Raw genomic sequence first — 13591 nt, forward strand, 5'->3', positions numbered from 1 at the left:
TAGGAAGCTATTGGTTCTTGGACTGTGCCCAACCTTTAGAGGTCCAGATACACCTTCCTTTATTTGGAATGTGCTAACTGGAGAGACACAAACAATAGTTTGGGCAGACAGTAAGTAAATGGGATCCTAAAGAGACTCCTAAAAACACAAAAACATGGTACCTGCTGAATATGGCTTTGAGGAATCTTTTCCACTCCAAAGTTCTTATTGACAAAAAGAAGAGCATAGATGTAGCCTATTCGCCCATAAAGCATTTCATTTGGAGCATGAGGATCAATCTTATTTAGGTGAATTAGCCTAAAAATAAAAATACATGCCCAAAATAATTTGAAAGGAATCAGGTATTGGTGTATACTTAAAAATGGTACATTGAAAAAATATACATGCACACACAGTATGTGTTTATACATATATAATATCTATCTATAGAACAGTTACGGTTCACAGATTAGCCCTCCATTAAATTTCTTCACTTAACAATGGAACTAGCAAATACATTCATAAAACGAAAGAATACAAACGTATGGCTGAGGTTATCCGAAATCTCCCTAGTTCCTCATGGAGGCAGGCCCTAAGGTGAGTATTTTAGCAGTTGGGGTCAGAGAAGCCAAGAACTGCTGGCTCTGAGGCATTTAGCCCACAGAAGGGACTAGGTTAACAAATGGCCTATCACCTCCTTCCTTGGTTTATTTCTTAATGTGTCACCAGGCCTACCTGAAGTAGGTCTCATCTACCACAGTCAATAATACATGTAATTTTTTTTTTCTTTTGAGACAGTTTCACTCTTGTTGCCCAGGCTGGAGTGCAATGGCATGATCTCGGCTCACTGCAACCTCCACCTCCCAGGTTTAAGCACTTCTCCAGCCTCAGCCGCCTGAGGAGCTGGGATTATAGGTACGCACCACCACACCCGGCTAATTTTGTATTTTTAGTAGAGACGGAGTTTCTCCATGTTGGTCAGGCTGGTCTCCAATTCCCGACCTCAGGTGATCCGCCTGCCTCAGCCTTCCAAAGTGCTGGGATTATAGGCGTGAGCCACTGCAACCGGCCAATACATGCAAATATTAATAGCACAGAGATGTCAGTCAGGTCTCCATCTCCTCAGTCTCCCAGCCTTCTAGTTCTCCTCAGAAATCACCATGGTTACCATTTTTGTGTGTGTATATTCCTAGATTTTATGTACACATAAGCATAGATATACATATTTATAAATATTCTACAGTTTGCTATTTAACGATACATCTTGACAATGATTCCGTAACAGCACACAGAGTAGTCACGTTCTTTGTAATACTTGCATAGAACCCCAATGAAAGAATGTATTATGGTTCATTCAGTCCCTACGGATAGACTCAGTTCAGCTTCTCAGAAAAAGTTACTTTCAGTTCTGGTTTCAGGTAAGATGGAGTAAACATGCTCTGCACCTTGTTTCTCCCCCAAAATGTGGCTCTAAAACCTGGATAGGATAGAGCAGCTATTTGCAGTCTCTGAAAAGCAAATAGTAACACACAAAAAGAGGAAGAGGACAGGAATCTGAAGTACCACCAAACCAGTGGTGAGTTTACTGTTTTTTCTCTCTGGTATTCCCCTGGTCTGAACTCTGTATAGCCCAAAACCCAAAAGTAGGCACAAGTAGGCTGACAGAGACCCAGAGGAAGCCCTCTAGTGCTATCTGAACAAAGAGAACTCCTAATATCAGAGAGAATGGGTTAACCCTTCATTTTTCTTTATTTTCCTTTTCTCAGTTCTCTTGTGCCCCAACCTACAAGCAATCTCATGCTGGGAACAGGTACGAAGGCAAGGGGAGCCCTGGGAGCCTAAACTCTGAGGAAGTGAAACCTCTCCCCAGATTGGAGGACCTGCAGTCTCAAGAGGGGACTGTAAGCCCCCATTGCTTTACTTCTCTGTCCTCCACAACACCTGGCCCCAGATGCATGCAGTCATAGATGTGGCAGAGCAGGGTCATCAAAGCCCCAGCCTTTTCATCAGAGACCAAAAAGGGAAGCCTCAGGAACCAGCAAGTAGGGGAGATCACAGAGGGAAGTCAGTTTAGGAAAGTAACTGTATTTGGTAGTTTGACCTCTGAGAATGAACCTTTTTCCCTTTTTGTGGGGAGGGGAGTGGGCAGCAAATATGATAGGGAAGAAAAATGTCCTTGCTATTTTAGAGTTTTTGTCACATGAAATTTTGAAGTGCATCTCAATCATCCCTAAATTAGCCTATAAATTTGATATGATCCCATTTAAAACATTTTACTTTTTGGTGAAACTTAACAAAATATTGGCATAAAGATCCAATGACACTCTGGAAAACAGTAGTAATGAGACAACATTAGCCCTAACAAATGTTATCAGGTAGCTTAGGACACTAAATCTTTGTTCTTAAAATTTTTTATCTGTGAAATAAATAGTCCCTTCTGGTTTAGAAGTTATCTTGTTTATCTATATGGAAATTTACTTTTAAAGTAGTTAAGTATAAGCAGTGTGCCGTGCCTGTGCATGTCTGTCATCTAACTTCAGTCTATACACTAGGGATGGTTAATTAGCATTTTGAAGTAACAAACATCAGGTCCCTCCAACCCCTGCCCCAAAGTGATGTATTTGAAGCACTCTAAGCAGGAGTCAACATTCAGAGGCACTCAGCACTGAAGTGCCTCTTTTTCATATAGGAACTTTATCAAAATCTACACCAGAGAATTTGTTGTTATTAAGGATTGACAGAAAATGGTTTTTCATTGGTGGAGTGAGTGGTAAAGATGGGCTGGAGGTTTGGGAGATGGCACGGGCTTTCCCACTCTTTCATGAATAAAGTCTAAGAAGGGCTTGAGAGCAATGTGACTTTCTCCAAGCTACAAAAACAGGGTAGGAGACTGTATGTATGTATGTATGTATGTATGTATGTATGTATGTCTAAATAGTATCTTCTTCCTAAAGTGTTTGCACATTTGGCAGAATTGAGCACCCACGTGTGCTTTCATTTGAACATAGTAGGTAGGGGTATAGCTGAGGGGGTCTACAGCCTCTACTGCCAATCTCTGGAGACCACCAATATTTACAACAAAAACAAAGAAAATCAAACAAAATCCCAAGCAAACAGAAACCTAACAATTGTTACCATCAGGCTATAGATACAGTGAAAACATCCTAGCTCAGCAGGGAGGGTAGGTGTGAAAGAGAACAGTCTTCCTTTCCCATCTCCCTCTCCACTACTTCCCCACGCTTGTGGTGAGGGGAGGAGAAAACATTTAAGATGAAGAGGATAGGTTTTACATAAGCAGAATGAGATGATTTTAGTGAGTGAAAGTGGCTGACAGTTATGAAAGAAAGACTGAGAGAAACTAATGTAGGAATCTTTAAGGGAACTTACTCCTCAGCAGAAAGGGGTGAAAAAGCATGGCTAGTTGCAGTTAGTGAAAAGGTTTAAACTTTTTCATATTATACCCTCATCAAACTGAGGCAACTCAAATTAGTTAAATATGCAAATGCTGGCTCATCCATTTTTTCTTCTACAAATATAGCCAATAATTCATAGTGAAACAGTGGTTATCTTAGGAATAGATACACTAAGAAATAGATAACCAAGAAACTTGGTTAGAGGTTTCTTTCCTTTTTCTTCTAATACATTTTCTTGTATACTTTGACCTTTTTAAAATAACAGGACTTATGGATAGAATCAAGGGCCATTTTGTTTTCTACTTCGATACCATATCTATCTACACACACAGACTCCCTTAATTTTTAAAAGAAATTTTTAATTTTTTAATAAAAATTTTAAATGTTTAAAAACATTTATTAAGAATTTTTTTTCTCATACCAGAACTGGGAGCTCAGTAATGTTGGGGCCATAAGAAAACAAAATCTGTTTATTAGATACAAACTCAACTGTTACAGTAAACAATGAATGTCTCAAGTTTTGATATGAACCTATTTTTAATATAAATGTGTCAAAGTGTATAGAATTTCAATATAAAGTAATTTTTATTTACTTTTGCAAAGATTGAAAGAACTATGCAAAACAATTACTGTAATTTTTTTAAACACACGCTGCTCTATGGAAGTATTACACAGAATTACTGCATTGATTCCAATGATATTCCTACTGAAATAAAATATTTGAACCACTGCATTAACTCCATTCCTTTTTTGCCAATGTTATGACATATATTACCACTAGGTGGCAATATATAATTAGCATTCTATTTACTTTGCAGCCAAACACATTTGCATTTGGAACATTCAAAGTAGGTAGCAAATACCTTTCAAATATTTATTTAAAATGAATTACTGCTCAGAGCATCTTATTAAAACAATACAGTTTAGGGTAATAAAGGAAGTATATCCCTTTTTTCTGGATTTGAATTCAAAGCGCTAAAATTCATTAGTTGGGTTCGATGATTAGTAGGACTTAACTGCAAGTTGTGCATGCTACATTCTCAAGATAAAATAAAGAAATGACATCACTGATAAGTCATAATGGTTATTTTATGTGTTTTCAGAAACTCTCAAACTAACAAGCACTTTTTTGCAGCTTCATTTATTTGTTTTGATATGTTGATATTAATGCAACCCAGAAGAGATAAGCAAGTCACTGAAATGTCACTGAAGGAAGAATAAAGACACACAAACAGGATAGTTCTGTTCCACTCCTCACAGTACTTCCTCAGGATGTTACTGGGGAGAGTTTTTGGCCTTGTATTTTCAAAAGGTTTGTAACTTTTAAAAACAGATGTCCAGTCTCTGGGCAGGGCATCTCTGAAAAAAAGGCAGCAGTCCCAGTCAGGGGCTTATAGATAAAACCCCCATCTCCCTGGGACAGAGCACCTGGGGGAAGGTGGCTGTGGGCACAACTTCAGCAGACTTAAACATTCCTGCCTGTTGGCTCTGAAGAGAGCAGTGGATCTCCCAGCACCGTGCTGGAGCTCTGCTAATGGACAGACTGCCTCCTCAAGTGAGTCCCTGCCCTCCTGCTTCCTGACAGGGAGATACCTCCCAGCAGGGGTCGACAGACACCTCAAACAAAAGAGCTCCGGCTGGCATGTGGCGGGTGCCCCTCTGGGACAAAACTTCCAAAGGAAGAAACAGGCAGCAATCTTTGCTGTTCTGGAGTTTCCACTGGTGATACCCTGGCAAACAGGGTCTGGAGTGGACCTCCAGCAAACTCCAGCAGACCTGCAGCAGAGGGGCCTGTTAGAAGGAAAACTAAGGAAAACTAACAAACAGAAAGGAATAACACCAATATCAACAAAAAGACCATCCACTCAGAAACCCCATCCAAAGGTCACCAACGTCAAAGACCAAAGGTAGATAAATCCACGAAGATGGGAGAAACCAGTGCAAAAAGGCTGAAAATTCCAAAAACCAGAATGCTGCTTCTCCTCCAAACGATCACAACTCCTTGCCAGCAAGGGAACAAAACTGGGTGGAGAATGAGTTTGACATATTGACAGAAGTAGGCTTCAGAAGGTGGGTAGTAACAAATTCCTCTGAGCTAAAGGAGCATGTTCTAACCAAATGCACGGAAGAGAAGACCCTTGAAAAAAGGTTAGAGGAATTGCTAACTAGAATAACCAGTTTCGAGAAGAACATAAATGACCTGATGGAGCTGAAAAACACAGGATATCAGAGATTGAAGATCAATTTGATGAAATCAAGCATGAAGACAAGGTTAGAGAAAAAAGAATAAAAAGGAACGAAAGCCTCCAAGAAATAATGGACTATGTGAAAAGACCAAACCTATGTTTGCTGTACCTAGAAGCAACAGGGAGAATGGAACCAAGTCGGAAACATTCCTCAGGATATTATCCAGGAGAACTTCCCCTACATAGCAAGACAGGCCAACATTCACATTCAGGAAAGAAAGACCACCACAAAGATATTCCTTGAGAAGAGCAACCCCAAGACACATCATCGTCAGATTCACCAAGGTTGAAATGAAGGAAAAAGTGTTAAGGGCAGCCAGAGAGAGGCTGGGTTACCCACAAAGGGAAGCCCATCAGCAACAGCGGATCTCTATGTAGAAACCCCACAAGCCAGAAGAGAGTGGGGGCCAATATTCAACATTCTTTCCAGCCAAACTAAGCTTCATAAGCAAAGGAGAAATAAAATCCTTTACAGAGAAGCAAATGCTGAGAGATTTTGTCACCACCAGGCCTGCCTAACAAGAGCTCCTAAAGGAAGCACTAAACATGGAAAGGAACAACCGGTACCAGCTACTGCACAAACATATCAAACTGTAAACTCCGTTGAGACTATGAAGAAACTGCATCAACTAAGGGGCAAAATAACCAGCTAGCATCATAATGACAGGATCAAATTCACACATAATACTAACCTTAAATGTAAATGAGCTAAATGTCCCAATTAAAATACACAGACTGGCAAAATGGATAAAGAGTCAAGACCCATAGGTATGCTGTATTCGGGAGACCCATCTCATGTGCAAAGATACACATAGGCTTAAAATAAAGGGATGGAGGCTAATGGAAAGCAAAAAAAAGTAGGGGTTGCAATCCTAGTCTCTGATAAAAGACTTTAAACCAACAAAGATCAAAAGAGACAAAGAAGGCCATTACATAATGGTAAAGGGATCAATGCAACAAGAAGAGCTGAATATCCAAAATGTATATGCACCCAATACAGGAGCACCCAGATTCATAAAGCAGGTTCTTAGAGACTACAAAGAGACTTAGACTCCCGCACTATAATAACGGGGGACTTTAATACCCCAATGTCAATATTACATCAACGAGCAGAAAACTAACAAGGATATTCAGGACTTAAACTCAGCTCTGGACCAAGCAGACCTAATAGACATCTATAAAACTCTCCACCCCAAGTCAACAGAATGTACATTCTTCTCAGCACCACATCGCACTTATTCTAAACTTGACTACATAATTGGAAGTAAAACACTCCTCAGCGATTGGAAAAGAATGGAAATCATAACAGTCTCTCAGGCCATAGTGCAATCAAATTAGAAATCAGGATCAAGAAACTCACTCAAAACCACACTACACAGAAACTGAACAACCTGCTCCTGAATGACTACTGGGTAAATAATGAAATTAAGGTAGAAATAAGTTCTTTGAAACCAACGAGAACAAAGACACAACGTACCAGAATCTCTGGGATACTGCTAAAGCAGTGTTTAGAGGGAAATTTATAGCACTAAATGCCCACAAGAGAAAGCAGGAAAGATCTAAAATTGACACCCTAACATCACAATAAAACTAGCCGGGCGAGGTGGCGGACGCCTGTAGTCCCAGCTACTCGGGAGGCTAAGGCAGGAGAATGGCGTAAACCCGGGAGGCGGAGCTTGCAGTGAGCTGAGATCCGGCCACTGCACTCCAGCCCGGGCTACAGAGCAAGACTCCGTCTCAAAAAAAAAAAAAAAAGAACTAGAGAACCAAGAGCAAACAAATTCAAAAGCTAGCAGAAGACAAGAAAAAAGTAAGATGAGGGCAGAACTGAAGGAGATAAAGACATGAAACACCCTTCAAAAAAATCAATGAACCCCGGAGCTGGTTTTTTGAAAAGATCAATAAAATAGACCACTAGTTAGACTAATAAAGAAGAAAAGAGAGAATAATCAAAGAGACACAACAAAAAATGATAAAAGGGGATATCATCAGTGATCCCACGGGAATACAAACTACCATCAGAGAATACTATAAACACCTCTACGCAAATAAACTAGAAAATCTAGACGAAATGGATAAATTCCTGAACACATACACCCTCCCAAGACTAAATCAGGAAGAAGTTGAATCCCTGAATAGACTAATAACAAGTTCTGAAATTGAGGCAGGAATTAATAGCCTACCAACCAAAAAAATTCCAGGACCAGACAGATTTGCAGTCGAATTCTACCAGAGGTACAAAGAGGAGCTGGTACCATTCCTTCCAAAACTATTCCAAACAATAGAAAAAGAGGGACTCCTTCCCAACTCATTTTGAGGCCAGCATCATCCTGATACCAAAACCTGGCAGAGATACAACAACAACAAAAAATTTCAGGCCAATATCCCTGAAGAATATCAATGTGAAAATCCTCAGTAAAATACTGGCAAACCAAATCCAGCATCACATCAAAAAGTTTATCCACCACGATCAAGTCAGCTTCATCTCATCCCTGGGATGCAAGGCTGGTTCAACATATGCAAATCAATAAATATAATCCATCACATAAGCAGAACCAATGACAAAAAAATATGATTATCTCAATAGATGCAGAAAAGGCCTTCAATAAAATTAAACATCCCTTCATGCTAAAAACTCTCAATGAACTAGGTATTGATGGAACATACCTCTAAATAATAAGAGCTATTTATGACAAGCCCACAGCCAATATCATACTGAATGGGAAAAACTGGAAGCATTCCCTTTGAAAACCAGCACACGACAAGGATGCCCTCTCTCTCCACTCCTATTCAACACAGTATTGGTATTTCTGGCCAGGGCAATCAGGCAAGAGAAAGAAATAAAGGGTATTCAAATAGGAAGAGAGGAAGTCAAATTGTCTCTGTTTGCAGATGACATGATTATATATTTAGAAAACCCCACCATCTCAGCCCAAGATCTCCTTAAGCTGATAAGCAACTTCAGCAAAGTCTCAGGATACAAAATCCATGTGCAAAAATCACAAGCACCCCTCTACACCAATAACCCAGTAACAGACAAACAGAGACCCAAATCATGAGTGAACTCCCATTCACAACTGCTACAAAGAGAATAAAATACCTAGGAATCCAGCTTACAAGGGATGTGAAGGACCTCTTCAAGGAGGACTACGAACCACTGCTCAAGGAAATAAGAGAGGACACAAACAAATGGAATAACATTACATGCTCATGGATAGGAAGAATCAATATTGTGAAAATGACCATACTGCCCAAAGTAACTCATAGATTAAATGCTATTCCCATTAAGCTACCACTGAATTTCTTCACAGAATTAGAAAAAAATACTTTAAATTTCATATGTAACCAAAATAGAGCCCGCATAGCCAGGACAATCCTAAGCCAAAAGAACAAAGCTGGAGGCATCACACTACCTGACTTCAAACTATATTACAAGGCTACAGTAACCAAAACAGCATGATACTGGTACCAAAACAGATATATAGACCAATGGAACAGAACAGAGGCCTCAGAAATACCACCACACATGTACAGCCTTCTGATCTTTGACAAACCTGACAAAAATAAGCAATGGGGAAAGGATTCCCTACTTAATAAATGGTGCTGGGATATCTGGCCAGCCATATACAGAAAACTGAAACTGGACCTCTTATACCTTATACAAAAATTAACTCAAGTTGGATTAAAGACTTAAATGTAAGGCCTAAAACCATAAAAACACTAGAAGAAAACCTAGGCAATACCATTCAGGACATAGCCATGTGCAAAGACTTCATGACTAAAACACCAAAAGCAATGGCAACAAAAGCCAAAATTGACAAATGGGATCTAATTAAACTAAAGAGCTTCTGCACAGCAGAAGAAACTATCATCAGAGTGAACACACAACCTACAGAATGGGAGAAAATTTTTGCAATCTATCCATCTGACAAAGGGCTAATATCCAGAATCTACAAATTTACAAGAAAAAAAAAACATAACTCCATCAAAAAGTGGGCAAAGGATATGAACAGACACTTTTCAAAGGAAGACATTTATGTGGCCAACAAACATATGAAAAAAAGCTCATCACTGGTCATTAGAGAAAGGCAAATCAAAACCACAATGCGATACCATCTCATGCCAATTAGAATGGCGATCATTAAAAAGTCAGGAAACAACAGATGCTGGACAGGATATGGAGAAATAGTCATGCTTTTACACTGTTGGTGGGAGTGTAAATTAGTTCAACCATTGTGGAAGACAGTGTGGCGATTCCTCAAAGAACCAGAAATACCATTTGACCAGCAATTCTATTACTGGGTATATACCCAAAGGATTATAACTTATTCTACTATAAAGACAAATGCACACATATGTTTATGGCAACACTGTTCACAATAGCAAAGATGTGGAACCAGCCCAAATGTCCATCAAAGATAGATTGGATAAAGAAAATGTGGCACACATACACCATGGAATACTATGCAGCCATAAAAAAGATGAGTCCATGTCCTTTGCAGGGACATGGATGAAGCTAAAAACCATCATTCTCAGCAAACTACACAAGAACTGAAAACCGAACACCGTGTCTTCTCACTCATAAGTGGGAGCTGAACAATGAGAACCCATGGACAAAGGGAGAAGAACATCATAAACCGGGGCCTATCGGAGTGGGGGACTAGGGGAGGGATAGCATTAGGATAAATACCTAATGTAGACGACAGGTTGACTGGTGCAGCAAACCAGCATGGCGCATGGATACCTGTGAAACAAACCTGCACGTTCTACACATGTACCCCAGAACTTAAAGTATAATAACAAAAAAAGAAAGTAGAAGCATAAGCAATGATTTTTATAAGCCAAATAGGTAACATTTATAAGCACGTTTTTAGTTTAGGTGCTATAATTTATGCTAAGTGATTTCCACAAATTATTTCCTATTTTACAGATGAGAGACTGAGGTTTAGAGTAATTTACCCAAGATCATATAGCAGGGAGTGCAGCTGGAATTCCAAAGCCCCCACGGCACTCACAGCTCTACACTCGCTATATAGGCTCCAGGCTTCCTTCTCCAGAACCTACTAAATAGCCTTTTAAAAAAATAGAAATGTGGTATATACATACAGTGGAGTATTAGTCACTGAAAGGAACTAATTTTTGATACATTCTATAACATAGATAAATCTTGAAGACATTATGCTAAGTGGAGTAAGCCAGATACAAAAGAACAAATGTATAATTCCACTTACATAAAATATCTAAAATAAGTAAATTCATAGAAAAAGTAGAATATAGGTTACCAGGGGATGAGGGTATGGGGGCATGGAGAATTGCTTTTTAATGGATACAGAGTTTCTGTTGGAGTAATAAAACAGTTTTTGAAAATAAATAGTGCTGATGGTTGCACAACATTGTGAATATAATTAATGCCAATGAATTGTACATTTAAAAATAGTTAAACTGTAAATTTTATATTATGTATATTTTACCACAATAAATATTTTTAAATCCCTTTTCTGCTTATTAAAAAAAAAAAAAAAAGATGTCCATTACTGACTTGTGACACTACAAGAAGGGAGGTTATACATTTCTGGACCAGGAAAGCCACAGTGCTTCATCATTCTAAGTGCTGGCCCCAAAGCACTATGTCAGGTTAGCCATCTAATTGGGAACAGGCCACACACTCTATTCATGTCGTGGCACCGATATGTAGAAGTGGGTGGGATGAAAACAGACACACACCCTCCTTTTGGGGAGTTATAGATCCCTTTAAGAAAAGCACAAATGCTCTCTCCTTGCTGAATACAATTTGGAGGTTTTATACACTTGCAGAAACCCTAAGATTCTCAGAGGCCCAAGGTTAAGAATATGTACTACAGGGAAATACTGATTTCCTTGGATTTCAGTTTCTTTAAGGATTAGACTTTTGATGATCTCAAAGGACCGTTTGGTCTCTAAAACTTAAAAATTATGATTTTGAAAGCACATTAAGAAAATGTAGAAAAAGCAAGCTAGCTAGAACATGATGTTGGCAATGAAGCACAACAAAGGCAGTGCACAGACAATGTGAGTGTGGGATCTCAAAAGATCTGTAAAATGAGAAAAGTTTAGTAAAAAGTTAAAGGAGGTTTACTAAACTGATATGAAATAATTTTGGATTTCTTGAAATTAAGTCAAATTTCTAGATTTTTCCTTTGAAAAGATAAAGCAAAGTCCGTAACTTACAAATCATTCCAAGTCATTCTTTTTCTGTTTTGTATAAAATAAAAAATCTGAAAAAATCAAAGCTATAGCCACAAATAGTATATTTTCCTATTATATTCACACACTATATTTTTAACCTTAACAAGCCTACTGGCTATAAATACTGTTGAAATGTCAAAATTTAAAAAGGTAAATGACAAAAACACCTTTAGTACCAATATACCAAAACCAAAAATCTCAGCATACTCTTACGAGCATTTTAATTTTAATACACTAATACTGATATTGTGCCATTTCCCAAAGAGTGTGTTAGAAATAGGCCCTCAAGATTTCATGAAGAAGAGGGTTGTATAGGTGAGTTAAGATTAGCAAGTGCTGCTCCCTAGAGTTGCTGTGTTGTCCTCAGGTATATAAGCTGCAGAAGACTCTAAGCAGCCGGTAAAGACACATATTTAATTTTGTTTAATTAGTGCTTTGATACAAATTCCCATCTGTTTGAATCTATGAATCCTGGTCTCATTGAACACATTAACATTTCTCACACAGCAAACTATTAAAATTTGGCTGCACGTATTTTGGAAAGGCTGGCATTATATATAGAATATTGGGAGCACTACAATTTGATTTGATGGTACTTAACAGTGATTCACTGAATGAGAATATCTTGTGGACCTCTAAAGCAGTTGTTGGCTGATGGCTTTAAACATCAGTTACATAAAAAAAATTAAAAGGTAGTCTCTGTGTTTCAAATTTAGGTGAGTATGGAACAGTTTTTGTATTGGCAAGTCTTATGCAAGTCAGCTACTATGGAAGGAACACACTTTAATTAAACTTTGGGGGAAATCACTGTTTTGTTTCATCTTTCATTTTGGTCAAGCTTGGTGACAGGTTTTATATTAAAAGCTTCTCAGCTCTGGAGTAATGGAATGTTCAGTTTTTTTCCTCTAGACGCACTAAGTAATGTGTTTTAAAGTTATACTATGTAATGTCTAGCCCCTAAGAAATGTAGCATAGGCATGTATTTAAAAAAAGGTGTTTTGAAGTATATGTCAATTCAGATAATGATCCAATATAATGATTCCCAAATCATTATGGGTGGAGCAAAAGACTCCCACCCCCTCTTTTTGTTACAATTTCCAGTGGAAAAAGTTAGTTACAATAAGAAAACATCACTGTATAGGCAAAGATTGGGAGAGAAGGGATATATGCGTATACACACACACGCCTAAACAATAGCGGTATAAATCATTTCTTTTTTGAATATAGCACTATCACATCTTGAAAAGTCCAAAAAGCCTGTTGTTGAAATATACACCAGCAAACAGGGTAAAGATTAGCCAAGGGATCCTAGACAAACTAAATCGGTGATGGTAATGCCATCCTAATAGTAATCTATAAGAAAGAATAGTGGGAGTCAAACACCATGGTCAACTCGGGGACGGTCAGTGGTTAAAACGTTGCTGGAGTGTTAGCACGCGCAGTGGGAGCCTAAGAGCAATGCATGCAGAGTCGCATGGCAGCCAGGGTTCTTAGAACTCTGAAAGAGTGCTTAATAAACTCTGGTAAGGCAACAATTATAGCCTATTAGTAAAAACATTTAATAATTCTTCATAATTCACCAGCTTCTAGTGGACCACCATAATTTATACCAAAATGAAAATCAGGATGTGCATGTCACTGCCTCTAAGAAAGGCCGTTTTGAATCAGTTTGTGGTCCCTTAGAAGGATTCTCTCAGTCCACCTGTAGGAATTGAACTGCATTTCCTT

General features: G+C 38.6%; 1 protein-coding gene across 3 annotated transcripts in view; it reads right to left on the minus strand.

Annotated features, from left to right (window-relative positions):
- Nucleotides 1–13591, minus strand: part of LANCL1 (LanC like glutathione S-transferase 1) — a 45530-nt gene that overhangs the window by 9967 nt on the left and 21972 nt on the right. For all 3 annotated transcript variants that reach the window (XM_007966136.3, XM_007966135.3, XM_073020048.1), the window contains one exon: nt 162–297. In XM_007966136.3, coding sequence (XP_007964327.1) covers nt 162–297 — 136 coding nt within the window. The remainder of the gene's footprint in view (nt 1–161; nt 298–13591) is intronic.

The sequence above is a fragment of the Chlorocebus sabaeus genome, chromosome 10 (genome assembly GCF_047675955.1).
Source record: "Chlorocebus sabaeus isolate Y175 chromosome 10, mChlSab1.0.hap1, whole genome shotgun sequence".
NCBI lineage: Eukaryota > Metazoa > Chordata > Mammalia > Primates > Cercopithecidae > Chlorocebus > Chlorocebus sabaeus.